General features: G+C 39.1%; 1 protein-coding gene across 15 annotated transcripts in view; it reads left to right on the top strand.

Annotated features, from left to right (window-relative positions):
- TRAF3 (TNF receptor associated factor 3) overlaps window positions 1-20,236 on the top strand; it is a 69,675-nt gene that overhangs the window by 31,286 nt on the left and 18,153 nt on the right. For 13 of the 15 annotated variants that reach the window (XM_033062335.1, XM_033062333.2, XM_033062328.2 and 10 more), the window contains 7 exons: window positions 4,182-4,438; window positions 7,472-7,523; window positions 9,789-9,893; window positions 10,734-10,901; window positions 15,117-15,197; window positions 17,858-17,932; window positions 19,723-19,815. In XM_033062335.1, the coding sequence (XP_032918226.1) occupies window positions 4,197-4,438; window positions 7,472-7,523; window positions 9,789-9,893; window positions 10,734-10,901; window positions 15,117-15,197; window positions 17,858-17,932; window positions 19,723-19,815 (816 nt within the window). In that variant the 5' untranslated portion in view covers window positions 4,182-4,196. The remainder of the gene's footprint in view (window positions 1-4,181; window positions 4,439-7,471; window positions 7,524-9,788; window positions 9,894-10,733; window positions 10,902-15,116; window positions 15,198-17,857; window positions 17,933-19,722; window positions 19,816-20,236) is intronic. The other 2 variants (XM_033062338.2, XM_033062337.2) reach the window with 1 other exon arrangement.

The following is a 20,236-nucleotide window of genomic DNA, read 5'->3' as shown; positions in this document are numbered from 1 at the left end:
ACCCTTGTTTAAATAAGGAAAAAGCAAAATGCCTTTTGTTTGGGAATTCCCGTGCTTCCTAATTCTCGGAACAGGTTATGGGTGAACTCACTTTTGCTTCCAGTTTCTGAGCTTCTGTACTAATATTAGTGTAAGTTAAGCACCAACAAGTTGTTCAGAACAAGTTGTTCTGACCTTCACTGCAGTATATACAGCTTGAAGTTTCAGCTGAGGTCCAGCCTCAGTTGCTTGAATGCCACTTGTGTTGAACAGCAGTGACCAGACTGGAGCAAGCAGTGTCACAGTGTCACCCATCCGATGGCCACAGCAGTGTCCTCCCAGGTGTGAGTGTTAGCACATGCTGGCTGAAAGGCAAGCAGCAGGGGACAGAACCAACCTTGGTGACTGTCCTCTTTTTATGTGCTTATCTGCCCTGAAAAGTGATTGTCCAAGGTTTAACAGTTTTAAAAGACATCTAAAAGTTCATATATTTTTATTGTGATGATCTTTTCCCACAGATAAGAAACTGGAGTGTAAGAACTAGCTGGTGATTAATTGGGCATTAAGATTTAGCTTGCTGAGCAAGAACCAGAGTCTTTGGCTGGATGGCAGCTTGCCATGCCTTCAGGAATCAGAGGCTCCCACCAGAACTAGCCCATCTTGAATGCCCTAGCTAGGCTCCTCTCCCTGCTCTCTGGAAATATGTTAACTTCACTGCCATAAGTGCAGAGTATCTTACTGAGGTGTGACTTCAAAATTGCTTCTGTTGGCAGCTTGAAACATGATTATGGGGGAATAATCCGAGTCCTGCTGTTAAAGGTTCCTGCAAAGGAAGAGAAGCCGTTGCAGATGACGCCCTGTAGTGGCATGGGAACCATAACAGAGTGCTGTTTGCAAAAGGGTGGCAGCTGAAATGTTTGTGTTACCTGTGCTTGTGTTCACCACCGATCCCACATGCAGATGCAGGAGCATATAACTGTATGCATGATGGCAAAGCTCTGTGCATACAGACAGATAAACATCACTTCTCCCCATCCCCTTGTTAAATGCAGCTTGTTCATTGAATAAGGTTGTGGTGGTCTTGTAAGCTCAATGCTCTGTTCTATTTTGTGACAGTACTTCATGAATGGCTTCTGAGTTTTGCTGCACAGGAAAATGCTGGTATTCAGGGTATTGTGGAAGAGAGGTCCTCATCAATCTGGCTGCTCTGTTTGCTGAGCTTGTTGAGCTTTTCTTCATAAAATAAATACAGAACCCAAGGCAGACAAGTCTGATTGTTAGGGATATTGCATAGTGGGTTTTATTTGTCAGTGTGCTTTCTGCTTGTTTTCTGTGACAAGATATCCAAGGTGTCAGTTCCAAAAGTGGAGTCCTGTGGCACCCTGTGCAGTTTATTCTGGTGTGAAATCTCTCTTGACAGCTGACAGTCCAGCCTGGAGCAGTTTCGAATCTCTGTGAAACTCTCACCTGCTGCTCATTTGGCATTCGGTGCTGTCTGTGTTGAGTCTTGAATATTCTCCTGTCACCCCTGTCTGCCTCCTTGTGACTAATTATTCAGTTTCCTTGAAGAAATCTTGCTTTTGGAAGACTTCACATCTCAATCATCTTTAGCTTCTTCTTGTTCAGAAGAAACTTAATGGGGAAGCAAACATTCAGTAGTTGTGGACTGTGACTTGCAGGTTTGGGAACTTTGAGGTCTCTTGGCTAGACAATTCTCCTGTCAGCATCTCTTTTAGTATCTCTTTTTCTATATTTCTTTTGTGGGTTGGAAGCAGGTCGTGTCTGGTTTTTTCTGTCATTTTAAGGGAAGTTGTTCCTGTTGTTCCTAAGTCAACATGCATGAAGTTGGCTTTTGATTTCAAGAATTGACAGAATAGTGGAGGTTTTGAATATGATTTTTAAAAATACACAGCTGCAGAGGGAAAAGAGGTATTAGTATCTACAAATCAAGGAACTGAAACATTTACAGATTCCTAAACGAAGTGCCAAGTGAAGCGTTTCCAGTCACACACAGGAAGCAAGTCCATAGGCCACTAAGTTTCAGCAGCCTGGATACTTAAGGAGTTGCACTTTTTTCTATCTCTTGCTAATCTTTTTCTCTTACAACCACAGAAAAGTGTCAGGTCCTAAGCTCATGATTGCATTTCCCCTTGTCCAGCCACTGATGTACAGCAGCAGCACTCATGCCTTGGGCAGTATCTAAATCTAGACTGCTTTTGTAAGCTGCTTTCCTTTCTCATTCATGGCACTTCTGTGAACCTCCTTGTCTGAATCATGTTCTCAGCATTCTCTCATTTCTTTTGTGCTGGTTACAATCTCGAGTTGCCTCTTCAGTGTCATTATTACCTGCTGGGTTTTTATGCTTGCTGGTGAAACTCTAGCTAAGGTCTGAAATAATCTGAATTTCCTCATTAATGAGAAGTGTGAGTCACTTTCAGTTCAGCACAGACTTTTCGGTTCTTTCACATATTGTTCTGTCAAGACAAGTCTCTGCAGTCTTTGAAGAGCAGACAAGGCATAGACTAACATTAATTCAAATTATTACTCAGAATTTATAGTAGCTTTTCAGTTAATTTTCTCTTTTTTTTTGAGTGTGTTTGTGTTGTTTTGTTGGTTTTGAATAGGGTATGACATATCCTTTGAATAAAGAACAATCACTGAGTCTGCATGCAGTTATGAGGATTGGTTCCTTGGACTCTGAGTTTGATGGAGACCAGAGAGGCTTTCTCATGGGTAGGGGGGGCAATGAAGTGAGAATTCTTCACTCTGCACCTCTACCCTTGCTCAGCTGGTGGTGTGAAAACATGAAATAGTCTCAGCATTGAGTCACAATGATTTTGTCTTTTTTTTCCTGTAAATAATGGCATCAGAAATCTAAGAAAATTCCATACCTGTTTAGTTTGCGTGGAGAATTCGGTACCAAAATTATAGATGCAGAAAATATCTGCAAGTAGATATGTTTCACTACAAGTGTGTGGTTTTGGGCTGAGCAAGGAAAGGTAAGATACCACAAAAACTGTGTGTAAATGGTTTGTGTATTTGGAATGTGAAGCATTTGACTCTTAGTGGCATTTGTGGGCATACTTTGAGAAGTGAACTGTGCCTCATTTCTTCATTCTGCTTCTTAAAATTTGAATTACATCAGTTGAGCCAACTACAGAGCAGTGGAATAGGTTTATATCTAAATTACCAGTTAACATGGAGAGGCAGTTGAAGTTTGCTTTCTCTTGTAGATTGCCAGACACTTCTCATAGGTAAATAGCTATTGTATCCTCCAACTGTGCTGTCTCCTGTATATGCTGAGCCTTTCAAAGGGCACTTATGCTTGTTTGACTATAAGATTAGCTAGGAAATGATTGAAAACACATTTAAAAACTTAACCTGGGATATTATTCCTTTGTTGTTCTGCTAATGCTTTGCATGCTGACCTAGAAGATGGATTGTCTAAGATAATAGGTACTGTAATTTACTCTTCAGCTGGATTAATTATTTTCTCAGCTGCCTGCCAGTTGTGCTTAGCCCTGGCAAATTAATCAAATGGCCACATTACATAGGCCCTTCTCTGCTGTCAGTTAGACTTTGCTCAGCTGCTCTCTTCAGGTGAAGATGTGCAATGAAAAGGTTGGAAAGTATCTAGTAAGTAAAACCCTTTTGTGGTGCTGTAAAGCAGACTTGAAGGAGTGTGTCTTACACAATGCTATTGCAAAGGGATCGACAGGAAAAGTGGGCAGGGGGTCTGGGCAGGCTCTGGGTACCCTGTGTAGGACACTGGTGGTTGTGTGCTTTTGCAGTAGCATTTGGGCAGGATCATGTGCTGTACTGTGCCAGAGCACCTTCCTCACCACACCTCTTGCTGCCTCTAATGGTTGGACTTCAATATTAAGCAATACTTTTTTAAGAGAAAGAGAGAGAAAGATCTGAGAGAATCCCTTATGTATTCCTAGAGTGATGGCCATAATTAACACTTCATTTTCAGAAGCAGGTTTTAACTCTTTGCTTCCTAGAGCCTTTGAATATGTAGATTGTTTTTGTTATGCCAAATATACTCAGGCAGTAATGTATGTGTTATGTTCACATGTGTGGACACAGATCTGTTCTTGATCCTTTCTGATTTTATGCAGTCTCTCAGATGCTCCGTTTTATTTTATTTAAATGGTGAAAGAGGTCCTCATGTCTCAGTTTTTCTCATTTTTGATCCACAGAAACTATCTTAGAGCATGGACACCAGTAAGAAGTCAGAACCCCCTTTATCTGTAGAAATGGTACAGCAGAGGGCCAATCCTGACCGCAGCCCGTCAGCATCCATCTATGTTCCAGAGCAAGGTGGCTACAAAGAGAAATTTGTGAATGCTGTGGAAGATAAGTACAAATGTGAAAAATGTCACCTCATCTTATGCAATCCTAAACAGACTGAATGTGGACACAGATTCTGTGAAACCTGCATGAATGCCTTGCTGAGGTATGTTGTTTGTTCTGGTAGAGCATCTTGATACCTTTAAATGTTGTGAACTACTGACGTTACTGTGAACACCATTGCAGCTTTAGCAATATGAGCCTTCCACTGTTGCTTGCTTGAGAATTTGTTATCTGTGTGCTGGTACAAACATTTGTGCTTAATTCTAGGTCAGGGTAAGGCAACTGAGCTTTCCATCAGTATTGTTGGAGCAGTTGTTAAGGTGGTGTAATCCTGTGTAGCAATGTGTTAGGTAAGAATTTCATTCCCTGTGGAGGCCAAATGGAGTAGCTGTTTCTCAAGACTTCTGACTTGGGTAATCTGGTGTCAAACACACAGAGTAAATTGTCTGTCTGAGGAACTGAGCTTGTACACATTCCTTGGGATGGTGATACCTAACCTGGCTGTGGACCCAGCCTCAGAGATGGGTGTGGACCCTTGGGTAAATGTAACTGCTTGTGGAGCAGTTCCCCTGTAGCCCTTACAGCTGTTTGTCTTGGGATTTGTGTGTCCTGTGGATTGCAGGAGGGTCAGAAAGGCTGGCATCTTTATTGCTGAGATGTTTGGGCCAGAGTGCAGAGAGGGTCAGTGAATGATACAGATGTGAAAGGAATGCTGAGAGGTGCAATCTTTCCCAGTCTAGATAAAAATAAAAGTGCAATCATTCAGGGAGTATCTAGGTTTTCAGAAGTACCTGTGCATCAGGTGCCTCTCAGCATTGGTGCATTACTGCTGGCTGTATTCAGTAGTGTGATTTCAAAAGTTTGTGTAATGTTTGGAGACCATTTAGCACACATTAGTCTCCTGGGGTACATAAGCAGTGAATATGTTCATGTACTACTGGAAAAGCAGAAATACAGAAGATACTTGGCTTGATGAATGCTGCGTACTGGACTACTATCAGAGAGAGCATTTCACTTTGGAAGCTTTGATCTGTTTACCAGTTGTTTTTGTGACCACTCTGACTCTAGATGCTGGTTTATATGTCACTTGGAAATACTGTAATCTGATATCTAATACTTAGATATCTAAGTCAAGACTATATGCAACATGACAAAAGAATATGGGAGTTATTACAATACCCAGTCTCCTGATAAAGAGTAATTTCTGTACTGGGCAAACACAAGGGTCCATAGCTCAGTAAATGCACTCCTGCAGGTTTTGTACTTACAGCATTTCAAATTTAAAACAACAACCAAAAAACTCACCTACTTTTCTTTTGATACACAGTGTCAAGGGAGGTGTGGTATTTAAGAAACGCAGTTATTTCTTACTCAGTATGTGTTTTGGAAGACTCTTACATGTTAATAATAGTGACTGCAAAAAACCAAACACCTGCCATGCTTGGATGTGCACAGGTGGACAGAGCAGACCCTTGACAATCTAAGCAGTAGCAATTCTGGCATTGCTAGAGTCTGGGCAATTTTCCTTCCCTGCTGTGAGACGTGCACATGTGCTTATTACAGTGTAGCCAGAATATGTGTAATTTTATCTTCCTGACTTTCCAACCAGTCTGTTGCTGAAAAGGACACATGCTTAAGGCCATTGAGTTATATCACTTTATTTAAGTGCTTGTTGCAAACAAATCCTGTATTAAAATTTACATCCCTCCCTTTTTTTTTAATAAAAAGTATGCCATAAAATTGAAAGCAGAATAGGTTTATATTGGTCCTGCATTTGGCACAAATTTTTTTCATTCAGTGTTTATAAGCTGCTGCATACACAAACACAATAATTATGTTAGCAGCTTCTGTTCCAGGGTTGTTTGAGGACAAGGAATTGGGAGTTAGTGGAGATAAAGCAGTAAAGATGTCTGCTCAGTATGCAAGAGTAGTTTGAAAAAGCAAGCTGGATGCTTGAGTGAATTCAGTAAGAGCAAGGAAAGCATGACATTGTATTAAACACTATATGCCCTGATGCAGTGTAGGTTCCTTTTTTTTTTTTTCTGACTTATGAAAAGCGTTACGGATATTGAAGCTTCAAGGTACTTAAGATGCTCAGAAATGTGATGAGACACAAAATGGTTGGTTTGAAGAGCAGAAGGCAGCACAATGATTGGAAATAACCATACAGATTATATAACATGATTGAACTTTTTCAGCCTTTTACGTTGATTTGCACTGCTGCTGGGTAGCCTGTCAGTGAGTTGCTTTATGAAAGAATTCACGCAGCTTTTACCTGGTGCTTTTCGTCTCGGTGCTTTACAAGGGAGATAATTTTGACTGTTCCCATTTTATGTGAGAAAAGGAGCTAAAAAGGAAGGAAGCAGCCCAGTCTGGTGCAAGGTGTTCCTCTCCATGGCAGGGGAAAGGAACCAGATGAGCTTTGGTCTCTTCCAACCCAATCCATTCTATGATTCTAAGGGGTTTACACTACAACACTTGGCAGGTCAGAGCCAGAAACAGCTGTAGAAACTGGTTTTCTGCACTCCACTTCCTCTTCACAGTCTGCCCTGCTCCTGATTCTGCCTGTTGTCCAAGAGGTCACAAGTTTGGTATTTAGTTTACCAAGACAGCTACAAGGCAGTAGTTCAGATGAAGGAGGCAGCAAGCATCTGTAGCACTTGCTAAAAGCAGAACAGATTTGAAGGAGATGGACATAAATACCTTTTTACCTTAAAAGGATGTATAATTGACTGTCAGAAAGTAAATTTTCATTAGGTATTGTTTGAGAAACAATAATTGAAGAGACAATATTTTGCCTGTTTGTGCAGATTTGAGAAATGACAACAATTTTGGATGAGGTGCAGACTGAAAAGTAGGGAATCAATTTTACTAACTTGAAAACCACTATGCAGTTGTCTGGAGACATTGTGATGATATTACTTCTTTTGGAATACCAGATACTTTCCACTGAAAACTCAGATGTTCAAATCTATTGAAATAATGTTGTATTTTCTCCTTATAATTAACTATATCCACTTTTAATGGTTTTAGAATACACTGAATATAAAAAACAAAGTGCCTCATAAATGAAAATTTGTGTACTGCAAAAATTCAGAGGAGCTAAAACAGTTTTTCTCTTTTCTTTTCTCTTCAGGTCTTCTAGTCCCAAATGTACAGCATGTCAAGAAAGCATAGTAAAAGATAAGGTATTGTTGAAAATCATTTGTTATTCAAGAGTATTGAACTGTGTGGCGTACACAAGTTGTGTTACTGTTATGTGGTAACTATTTCATAAACCTAATTAACTGCCTAAAACGGTAGATTTGTCATGTAAGCTAAACCCTGCATTTTATAGAGGTAGATGGCTCATTTTTCCTGGTAACCTCATGGTAGAAAACATGTCAGCTTCATCCCAAAACATCCAGACAGGTGTCACATCTTCTATTCATAGCTGGGAGCTGCAGCAAGGCATTGCAGCTGTCCTCCCATCAACCAAGAGAATGGTAAGAAATATTCCATCTCCTGTAGAGAGGGAAAATATTCCATGTCTGTAGGTGCAGGGATGTGACAGGTCTAGGTGAACACTGATTTGGTCCCAGCCTAGTGGCTGCTGTTTCACTCACCTCTTTCACAGTGTGGTGTTCAGTGAACCCCACTGGAATTAGGACAATGGGGACTTACAGTAATGGTGATGGAGTCAGATTCTTTTTATATGTATAAGTTATTTCAGTGATACCCTCTTCACTGTTTTTCACATCGAAACTTTTTGCTGCTTTTGCAGTGTTGAAGGCCAAAAAACTTCTTGGCTTTGTATGCAGTTTATGTGTTTTTACATTGTTGCTAAAGTGTTTTGTAGATTATTTGTGGTAGTAGTCTTTCTTGCCTAAATTAATACTTGTGTTCATAACCATTTTCAAGGAGCAGTTGATGGGTGTGTTAATCTCTGTTTTAATCCAAATCAGTTCTCTGAACAGTGCTCAGCATGATTTGATTTTGTCATGGATGGATTCTCCAGGAGCTCAGACCAATAATCATGATGCCTAATTTAGTTGTTCTTTTAACTCTTTCTGGCTCTCAATATACATAACTATGTACTTTTGTTATGAAACTTCAAGTATCTTTAAAACAGGACAAGAAGGCCAGTGTATACGAAGTACCTGTTAGACTAATTGTGCAAATCAGTGTAAACCTCTCTTCCCACAGAATGCTGAAGTCCTAAATCACAGAAATGCTTTTAGATAGTCTTTGAAAAACTTTAGAAGCTGTCTTCTTACCTTATCTTCAGGCAGCAAAACTCTGCATACTGACCCTGTGAATTACTTTGGAAAAGATGCTGCAGCATAGCCAATTGATTATTTAAATGAGGCTTGTTGATTCATTAGACTTCCCACAGGCTTCTGAAAAGTAAATAGAAATCATTGACCTGTGTCAGATGAGATCAGATGAGAGGGATTGCAATGTTCCCTTCTTCACTGATACTGGGATAGATTCATAGTCACTGTGGGCAGGTGGATCATAATTCTTGGTTAAGTGTTAGCATGCAGAACCATTCTATAATTACAGGAGTGCTGCAGTGTACACAGTGTCACAGGAGTCTGTTTATCACAGAAGCAGTCATAGGTTGGGCTTGGTTCTTAAGGTATTTCTTAATGGCTATTAAAGCAGTTAAAAGCAATTAGAAGTTTATCTCTCTGGTTTTGGATTTCAAAATAGCAGTAATGGTTTTCAGTTCTTGTCTCTCTCTAGTTCCTGCCCTTCACAATTTGGCTTCTTGAGAGTTCAGTTGTGCTGTCTCTTATGGGGTATCTCCTATAAAAGGTGTAAAACTCAAACCCCAACCTCTCTGTTTGTAACTTCTTTCAGTTTTATTGTGGACAAAAACACAGGAAGTTCTTATAAGCATTAAAATGGAGAGATAGTTAAAACCCACTTATCTGTGAAATAAAAAACCTCCTTCCATCCCAAACCTTAGAAAATATCTGTCATTATGTGTGAAGTGCAAGTAGGTAGTCCAGCCAACCAATCTAGTGATTTTGGGACCACCATCCATGAAATGCTTCCCCTCCAAACTACTGTGCTTTGAGTCTCTTTTGTCTTTTGATATTGTGCCTAATACAGCAGCTCCCCAAACAATGGAGACAGTTCTAGCTTGGGCAGACCTGATATTGGCAAGCAGATAGCAGCAAATTTGGTCCTTTCTTGTACCTTTCCCTTTATTATATTTATAGTAAAACTGAAACAGTAGTAGAGTATCTGTCCAAATACTCTTTCACTGAGCTGCTTCACAGTGGAGGAACTGCCGTGTTGTGCACTTTCTAGAAAAATAGAATAGCAGGATTTTATTTCTGGCACATAAAGCTAGAATGTAATGACATTGCTGTAGCTGAATTGCATGGCTTCTACTTTATTTGAACTTGCATATCCTTGAGTGGTTTTCAGTTTCTAAAATAAAGTGATTTTTGATTTTTCAGGTATTTAAAGATAATTGTTGCAGGAGAGAACTACTTGCCCTTCAAATATACTGCAGAAATGAAAACAAGGGCTGTAAGGAACAGCTATCTTTGGGTCAATTACTGGTAAGATAATCTAACAGTCAAAAACTTTCTTTTGAGTTAAAGAATGAAGAAAAAATTCTTACAAATTAAAATCAGTTTATTAACTTGCTCTCACTGGTGGTTAATGTGATTTATAAAAGTTATGGTAGATTTAAATTGTTTTGAAACTCAGCTTTTTTATGAACTTTAAGGAATTGTAAAATACATGTGATTGTCTGGCACTAAGGCTTGGAAATATAAATGGATGAACCAAATGAAAACTGGAAGGAGAAATAAAATAGTGAGGAATCTTAATGTGTAGTTGACAAATGTGAGAAATTTTATTTCTATTTTGGTGTGGTTTTATTTGTCCTAATCTTTTCATGGGTGTTTATGCATGAAATCAAACCTTTGGCTTGTCCAGAGTTGTGTAAAAGGACCTGTGGCAGTTTTGGTGAAGGCATGAGATAGCAGTAATTCAGTAACTCAGCAGCTGTGTGGTATGGCTGCACAGCAGTTTGCTGTGAGATGTGTAGATTCTTGCTTTGAGTGAGCAAGCTCAGGTACCTAAACAACTTAAAGCAGCACCTATGTTTATGTGGAATAATATACCTTTAAAAAGAGTGCTTACCTTTTCTTTAAATAGCCTATGTAGAATTTTGTGCTGTATTAGAGTGCTTTTAGTGTGGAAGTAGCTCATGTACATCTGTAATACAGTGAAATCAGCTGTCCAGGTGAAGGGAGTGTTTGCTCTTGTGTGATGCAGTTCACAAAATAACTCTCCTTACTTTGGTTCTGAAGTTTTTTAATGTTGAGTGTCTTCAAACGATGGAAGACATGCACAAAACTTAATTGAATTGACTTTTTTTTTAAATCTTTCAGATGCATTTGAGAACTGATTGTCAGTTTGAAGAACTCCCATGTCCTCGTGCTGATTGCAAAGAAAAAATACTGAGGAAAGATTTGCCAGACCATGTAGAGAAGACCTGTAAATACCGGGAGACAACCTGTAAATACTGTAAAAGCCAAGTCCCAATGATTATGTTGCAGGTGCAGTATTTCCTTGTATATATACATCAAGATTCCCTACAATAATGTAGAATAATAACAACTCTTCTGTCCTTCTCTGTAGCTGCCAAAAGGGCTTGGGCCTCTCAGCCAGAATTAATGTCTTCTTCCTGCAGGAAAAGAGTGCATTGAATAGGATTTTTTTTTTTATTCTGATGTTCAGATGCTGCATTTTAAAAGGTTCATATCCACTGCCTGCTATTGATGCTGAAGTTAATCTTGCTATGCTTTTTAGATTTTTTTACAACTTAAATAATAAATGCAACTACCATAATAACAATCAAATATTATGCAAGAAAAGCATAAGCACTGCAATAGACTGGAAAAATAGCATCTTCTACGTAATCCTTCTTGGCTACTGTGTGATCTGTTGTGGGAGGAAGGGAAGAATGTAAAACTCATTGTGTGAGAAAAGGAAGAATGTAAATGCAAATTGTACCTTGCCATAACCAGCAGTGGTTCATGACAGGCCTAGGATGAGTTGCTGCTGTTCTTGGCATCAGACAGGCTGCATATTGAGGGTTTGAATTGCAGAGCAGAGGTTGACAAAGTCGTGCTTACTTTACACATGGAATTTTAACATGACTGTGTTTGTGTTATTTCACATTGCAAGATATTATGCTGCATCTATCTTAGTATGATTTTAACTTTTTTTTTTTTTAAATCTGTCTGCATAATTTCTGTAGTTTGATTATCTTGGATCTCCCACCTTCATACTATAGTGTGATGAAAATTTTATTCTGATTTGTATTCTTGTGTGTTGTTTGTTAGATGAAGGCTGACAACTTGATGAGAAGTATTCTTTGCTTGTAGATGTTGTTACAGAAAGGCATAGGTAGAAACTTGGCCAAGTTCTGGTTTAGATTTGGCTCTCAGATATTTGAGTGCACACTTGCAGGGGCTGGTAGTTCAGTAACTGTGCCTCACTTAGAATAAGGCAGCTGAGACATGAAAATACACAGAAAAAAATAAGTCTGCCCTGTGTTTATTCTTGTATATTCTGATACAGAGGTGAAAGTGTATTTAGGTAGATTATGGATGCTGTTCTCCCAGAATTATGATTAGGCTGGGAATTGGTATGAGGCAAAAAGTGATATTAAAAAATATGTAGTGTCTTAACAGCCAGAATCAGTGAGTTTTAACTATGTTCTGCAAACTGGATTGGCTGATACTTTAGGGACTTTTCCCTAGATTTTTAAAAGTTCAGTGGTTATAGAAATGCAGATGGGCTTCTTTGTTGTGGCCTAATTAAAATGCTGCCTCACTATACTTTAGTAGTAAGAATCAGGAGCTTAATGACACTGTATGTTTGACTCATAGAATCACAGAATAGTTTGGCTTGGAAAGGACCTTAAAGATGGTTCGTGTTCCAGCCCTTCTGTGGGCTGGGACACCTTCAGTTGGACCAGGTTGCTCAAAACCACATCCAGCCTGGCCTTGAATGCTTCCAGGGATTAAACTATTTCTCTGGAAAATCTGTTCCAGTGCCTCACCACCCTCACAGTTTAGAGCTTCCTAATGTCTAATTTAAACCTGCCCTCTATCAGTTTAAAGCCCTTCTCCCTTGTTCTATTTCTACATGCCCCTGTAAAAAGTCCCTCTCTGACTTTCTGTAGGCCCCTTTGGGTGCTGTTAGGTTTCTTTTGACTTCTCATTTGAGTTTTGTCACCCTGTTGACAAAACCGGATTTTTAGAGATGAACTTGAATTCGTCTCTGGGCTCTGTAGCCTAGAATTTTCTCTAATGTAATAATGACTGAAGCTGGCCTCACTGACTTGAACTGAAAATGGAGATAGGGGGATCAGACTGAGAAAAAAGGTATGCAAATGGAAACAAAAAAACTTACTGGAGAACATGTGGTTCATGTCTTCATAGAATCCCATGATCTGTGGGGTAGGAAATCCCCGTGGTTGGAGGCAGACTCCAACAAGTTAACAATGTCAGTAGAATTCTTCTGTAGATTGCATTTGTCTTGCCTGCATGCTCACTCAGTGACTTAGCTTCTTAGTGTCTTTTGTTCAAACCATCTTGAAATTTAGCATTTCTTTTTGTCACAAGCTTACCTTTTCCATCCTCTGCCTCCTAACAGATAAAAATGGTGCACTGTTAAAATGGAGATTAGTAATCTGAAATGCTTCTGGATTACTATATTTTTCTGGGTATAATCCACTTGGAAGTGTTTGTCCTGTGAAATTGGTACTTGGACAGCAGTAGTGTGACAGATCTGGAAGGACAGCACTGCTTTGTGCCTGGGCCCCTCCCTGAAACCCTGGCCATAACCCACACCCTGGCCATAACCCACACCCTGCCAGGGCAGTCTGGGCTCTGCCCAGTGGTCTGAAATACAGCTGATCTGGCTGGGACAGCATTGGGAAAGACCCCAGACATTGTCCCTTGCTCCCTGTCACTGCTCTGGAGCCAGATGTGTTCCTAATGTGGCACTGGCCTTTCTGGGAGCAGTGTTAATATCCTGCCCTGCCCTCATCTGTGCTGGGAGCCCTGCATGTGGTATCACCTGTGGTTTATCCTGGGTTTGGCATTTGGCTTTATGTGCTCAGCTGGCTGAATTCAGATAAGGAGGGAGAGAGTTCTGCCACTGGACTTGGGTTACTCTGGTATATCCTGGAAAGGCTGGCCATGGCTTCAGTGTGTGGACACTGGGATGTGGAGCAAGGAGGAAAACAGGAGAGAATGCTGAGAAGTTGCATGCTGCCTGTTTATCATGAACCAAGACTGAGTGTGTCAGCATTTGTCAGATGGTTTGGGTAGGTTAGGGAATTCAAATTAGGGAATGAACATCAGAAGGGAGTATTGCTTTTCTGGGTCTGTAATTGATAACTAACTAAGGAAGTGTGTAGGGCATTAGGTTCCTAGAGTCACATGGCTGTGTGTGATGTCTCCCTTCAGCACAATTCCAGATGTGTTCAGTGAGAGGCCCAGGTCCAGCTCCTGACTCTGAGCAGGAGGGATGCTTTGGCACTCTGCTTGTCAGGAGAGCATCGCTGTCACCCTGCCAGCCTGCTCTGAGGAGAGGGGCTGGCATTGCTCCTGGCTGCTTGGCATTGCTCCTGGCATTGCTCCTGGCTGGGTACCCTGGTGGGGATGGGCTGAAGATGAATCAGGAGCTGTCCCAGCTCTCTGGCTAAGGAGCAGCTGAGGGCTCCCTGGTTCCTGTCACTGGGACTGTGCCAGTGCCAAGTGAGCGAGTGTGAGTGGCAGGGTAGATGGGTCAGGACAGTGTCTGATGCCTGCTTTAGGAGGAGGAGATAGACAGTTTCAAATAGTGGCAGATCTATGCCAGAATTCCAACCAAGGCCTTTCACATCTTGGAGATCAGATCTCCTTTATGTATTAGTTTTATTTCAAAAAATAGACCTGGTTACTGGGCAGAAAGGGTATGTTATCTGTTTTTCCCTTTCTAACAGGCTTATAAATCTAGAGCTTTGTTTCCTTTGCTTTTCTTATGTACCAGAAATGAAGCAGTGTGTTTCAAGTTGAATGGGACGTGTCACTTGACGAGAAATGGATTTTTCATTTTGTTGAGAAAACTGAGAGGAAATGTAAATTCAGTTATTTGGGCCTAACTTTCTTCCCTCACTGGGGTGATAGGGTTGACAGCTATGCTGAGATACCTGTCATCTGGGTTTGGATTAAAATCCCTGCCCAGCATCATTGTCTGTAACAGGTCTTCGTATCAGGTGTTTGGGAATCAAAACTAGAAAAGAATTGGAAGGGAATATCCATACATAGGAAAGAGAATCTCTGAGAATAGGCAGTATACATTTCTGATGAGCTTTTCCATGAACTATATTCCCTTACTAGAAAGGACACCTACACTGGTTCTGCTTTCTTTTAAAGATGCCCAATTTTGTGAGTGATTGTTGGGGATTAAAACTTGACTTTGACTACTCTTTCATTGTTTGAAGTAAAACCAATAAAGTGGTAAGCAAATGGACTTGCTCTGCTTGGGAAAACACAAGGAGCCCTTGGTTTTGCTTCAGAATATCAGCACCTCCACCAAAAGTGTAAACTGATATTTGAGCAGTTGGAGTTCTGTAACTGTGCAATTGGGAATAATGTTGAAAAAGTGTTGTGGGATTTTTAATTATTGTAGGATGCTTTTCTTTGCAGGTAAGTGCTCTCTTAGTTAAAGACTGAGATCTGATTTGTGGTTTGTTTGGTTTTTTTCCTCTGTAGAAACATGAAGATACAGACTGCCCATGTGTCATGGTTTCCTGTCCTCATAAGTGCAGTGTTAAAACACTCATGAGGAGCGAGGTAAGAAGTCATGCCCTGTGTTGTGCTGAAAAATTAAACAATGTCTTTAGTAAGATCTCGCAAGAATTTTGCCAGAAGCCATTACCTTGTTAAAATGTGAGATCTAAGGAAAAGCTTTTTCTACCACACAGTTAAGTGTGATAACACTCAAATATTTTTAATGATTTCTTGAAAAACTATTTAAAAAAGAAACAGTTTCTTAATTTTGAGTCATTATTACACTTGGCTTGTCCAAGACTAGCGCATGTCCTTCCTGCTTTTGTTTTTACTAGCTCTCCCCCTGCCCTTCCCTCTTCTCAGCACCATAGAGCAGCATCTTGGGGTAGTTAGCTTACATTAAAATAAAAAATACACTATTAAAACTCAGAGCATGTTGACAAGAGTTAGTGAGGACTACAGAATTCATATAGATGCATAATTTAATGGAAAAACTTAAATTATTAATAAATCTGTTAAATTTTGAGGGAAAAATAGTAACTGATACTTAGAGAAATGGTGTAAGATTGAGGAAGAGTACAGCACTCCAACAGCAGATGCAACAATGCATAAAGGTTTCTCCTACTGTATAGAAGCTTCCAGTAATATGTAGATTTTTAAAAACTAAACCCTTGCTTTGAAGAGATCCATGTTCTTGTACCTGAAGAGATAAAAGTAACATCTGTCAAAATTGAGGTACTTAATTTTTCCCTAAAAGTAGAACTTCCTTGCCAAGGATAGAGAAGAATTTACTGAAGTCTTCATCCCTCCATAAGCCTCTTTTAAGGAAAGTGCAGTTTCTGATCTGAGGATGAGCCTTTCTGTTTCCTCTGCTACTTACTTCCTGAGCTGGATTCATACCATTTTTCAGTTGCACTTGTAAATTATTAATTGTAGCAGAGTGCAGAAGGCACCTAAGACTCCTGCCAAAGTTTAGTGCAGTCTTTTCCTCCAAGATAATGAAATACAAAATGTATTATATATACTGTATTTATTAAGAGTAACAGAGTTGTTAAGAAAAAATACATATATTGGCCAACCCTACCAGTGCTTACTGCCAAGATTAGATCCTGGTTCTGGAGCACTTTGGCTTATTCTTAAACCTGACTTCAGCAGTTAGTTTCAGAGAGGTGTGTCTGAGTGCTTGTAAGAACTGCACCATTAAAGGCTGGGTTGTTACACTCGCAGTCAGAATGGGGTTTGAAACCATGGGTAGAAACAGAACTTTAAATAGCCCTTTGCCCTGCATCATCTGTTGCTGTATGTTGCTTAATTTTTTTTTCTAATACTGTGGAAATGTATGTGTTTCTTGGTTGCATGACTAGGGACAAGAGGTCTAATGCAGAAAACAGAAAAATGCCTGCCTAACAGTTTGAGAAAATTCTGTACTGTACAAGTGGATATGTTACTGTAGAATAAAAGGCAATTTTCATGTTTAATTCATAACTCTTTGGCAGACTTCTGGTTTCGAGAAGTTGAAAAACATGGTGTTCTTGTAAAACCTGTTAGACCACATGTCCCCTTCTTGCTTTTTTTTCCTCCACTACATGTCTTTTGGAATGATACTGTGAATTTCTACAGGTAGTGTTTAGAACACAATAGTTGTGAATCAGAGATGAGTGACTGATGGCATCTCAGTATGAGATTTTAAAGACTCCCTTGCCTGTTCCAGTGCTGCACATTCAAAGCAATGTTGATTCACCACTTCTTTCCAGGGAGGTGGATGAGCTGAGTCATGTGGGGCTTAAGGAGTGGGAATTTCAAATGAGGTTCTGCAGCCCAAAAGAGGGATGCCAGCTGAGGAGCCAGGCACTGGCTCCTGTCTGCTTTGTGGGAAATAGAAACTGCAGACTCTGGTTTTGAAAAGAGAGTGTTTGTTAGGCTGGCCTTTCCAAAAATGGCTCTCTGCTCCAACTTTCAGGCAGTTTGCATCCAGCTGCTGCCACCTGTGCTGCTGCTGTCCATATATATGTAATGCTTCGGCAAATTGGTTTACTTCTAAATGAAAAGTGGTCTGTGCTTGTAATAATCCAAGACATTGGACTAAATCTCAATCTGTGACAAATGCAGGCATTTTACTAATCAGCTTTAATCCCGCGTACTGCATTTTTTTAAAGTTACTGAACTGTACCTATTCTAATACTCTTTGTCTGTTTCATGCAGTACTTGTTTAGTCTTTTTTGTGTAATTTAACTGTTAAATTTAGGCACGGAGAATTGCATGTTATGTTTTGAAAAGTTGGTTCCTCGTGAAATTAGGATTAGAAAAAAAATGTACTTTACTACAGTGAAACTGATCTTAAGACTTGCTCAGAGCACCAGTAAAATAAAATCACTTTTTGAGAAAAGATTAGCCATTCACTAAAGTCAAATGAAATAAAATAATTGTAGAGTATGCTCTTTCTGTTTGTTTTGGTTTTTTTAATTGGGTTGCCTATTGAAATAGTCTTTGGTAGAAGTTTCACTGTATATTAAATGTATCACACTGTATACTGTATTGGCATGTGCGTGTGGTTTACATATGTGTATATACAGAATTAGCACTTGAGATCAGACTGGAGAAAATATACACATGTGTGTTGTATGTTCTGCAAATGGCACACAATACAAACCTGATAACCTCTGCCCTTTATGTTATCATGCAAAAGTCTTTTTGCCAAAACTCACATTTTTTTCCTATTACAGTTGAATGCACATTTGTCAGAATGTATTAATGCCCCAAGTACCTGTAGTTTTAAGCGTTATGGCTGCACTTTTCAGGTCAGTATATAACAATTATACTTCCCAATTAATGAAAGTCTGCAAATAGAACCTAATTCTTTAATATGAAAGTTCTGGACTTCTCCAGTTTCAGTTAAGAAAATCATCCAGTTGCACCAAGTGATTATACAGGAGGTGTTTGATTTTGCATTTTAAAAATAAACAACATGAAAAGTCCACACATTCCTGCAGTGGTTTGCGAGTTCAGTTATTAAGGGTATCTTGCTGAAAAAGGAATATGACACATTTGAAGAACTTGTTAACTTAGGATAAGAGGAAAGTCTCTTTAGTTCTTCAGAAAATAGCCTAGTAACTTCAGTTGTTTCTATGAAAGCATTTTCTTGAACGAAGTATGTTTATATTTTCTCTCATTTGTGTGTCTTAATATTTTTAATTGAAGTTAGGTTAGCACACTTAAAACATGTATTTTTACGTGCATTAATGTGTCTGTGTGCACATAGGTGTATAATCAAAGCATGAAATCTATTTTTTAAAAAACGGTTTAGATTTTAATCCTGGCAATCCCTGCAAAATTAAAAAAAAAAATAGTCAAATCTCAGAGTTTAGTTTCAGAGTATTATTCCAGTTTCTTCCAATATTCTGCTTCCCTTACCATAAATCCTGGGGAATTTGGATGCTTATGTAATGAAAATATTAGTCAGGACATTTCAGAAACCACTGACAGGAAAAAATGGCATTTATCCGATAGACTGATTCATTTGTTAGCCCATGGCTATTGAAAGAGACAAGGACTCACTAAGGAGCAACAGTTCTCAATAGATGATGTCCTGCAGGTATTTCCAGGTTCTTAAATAATGAGCATCCATCTTTTTAAGTGTTAACAGTAATGCTCTTAGTGTTAGAACTGATCAATGCTGTAACCCTGCCCACTGTTATGTCGTACGTATTGCCATTCATTTTATGTATGTATATGTGTGCATATATGTACATATATCCACATATATATTTTTAGGATTTTATATAGAGTACATACCTTGAGGATCATTGAAACCCTTTCAGTTGCTTTGCAGTACTATCCACCATCAAAGCTAATACTCTCTGCATTGCAAAGCACTTACTGAAGTAGGTGTAATGCATCGTGATACAAATGAAGTAAGCAATGTGGTCTGCATCTTATGTACTCTGTATATAATCTATGTGTGTTCTGTAAACTATATAGTGGTTATTTGTAACAGCACTTGTAGGTTGTGCAGAGGCAGCATATCTGAATATCACAGAACAATCATGGTAACATCTTAAACGTGACAAAATAGTCATTGTAATAACTCTCAGTGTAGTTTATAAAGCTGGCGGTTTCCAGTGGTGATAAATTTATCTTAAATATTTGTCTTTAATGTTCAGCTGAAGGAAAATGTAGTGCTTATGAAACTGTTCATGAAATAGAATGGAACTTTTAAATTACAGTTAGTGGAATTGGAAGTTTCAGATTTTATATGACTCAAGAGTTTTATTGTGGTTTGTTTAGTTCTAAGCTACACAAAAGACTAAAATACAATTCATTTTGTAAATCTTGTTCATCTTTATTGTTTCTGAGTTATCAAGCACACTGGATGGAGATACATAGCAGTTGTATAAAACACTTGCTATACTAAATGTATTCCTGATTTTTGTAAATTCCCAAGTAGATTTCCCTCCTCTCTACAGTTCTGCAACAAGCACCACTGTGAACCAAAGTATGTAGTGTTGGTTCGATGTCTTTATATACTCTTTCTTTGTACGTTTAAAAGAAGTGGAATTGGCTAAAATGTATAAATTCTTTGTTGTCACAGGGAACAAACCAACAAATTAAAGCACATGAAGCCAGCTCAGCAGTGCAGCATGTTAACTTATTGAAAGAGTGGAGCAATGCTCTAGAAAATAAGGTATATCTTCTACTCACTTCTAATTTTCATTGACCTTTTAAAATCATATAAAAGTACTGGCAGAAGCGCTTTTTTCCTGTTTTACAGCTGTTCAACATTGCAGCTAAAGCACTAGTAGGCTTCAAAAACTATCAAGCCATTTAGTGTATCTTTGTACCTTTGTTATATAATAAAATGCTGTGAGAAACTTGGCTTCGCAACTCCGTGGGCAATTTTCCTCATTGATAACTTAATTAAAACACTTTCTTCACATAAATAAACAGTCCAGTATTGTATTTCCTCTCTGAACTGCCCTCTTACAGAACAGAGTTCAGAAAGCCATGACAGCACTATGAGCTGTATCTTTTCCACCTCATTATTTTTCCTGACATAACTTCAGAAGTGTGTAATAAACTGGTTATTTCTTTTATTTATTTCTGTT

The sequence above is a fragment of the Catharus ustulatus genome, chromosome 6 (assembly GCF_009819885.2).
Source record: "Catharus ustulatus isolate bCatUst1 chromosome 6, bCatUst1.pri.v2, whole genome shotgun sequence".
NCBI lineage: Eukaryota > Metazoa > Chordata > Aves > Passeriformes > Turdidae > Catharus > Catharus ustulatus.
This window is presented reverse-complemented; position numbering and strand designations above follow the sequence as displayed.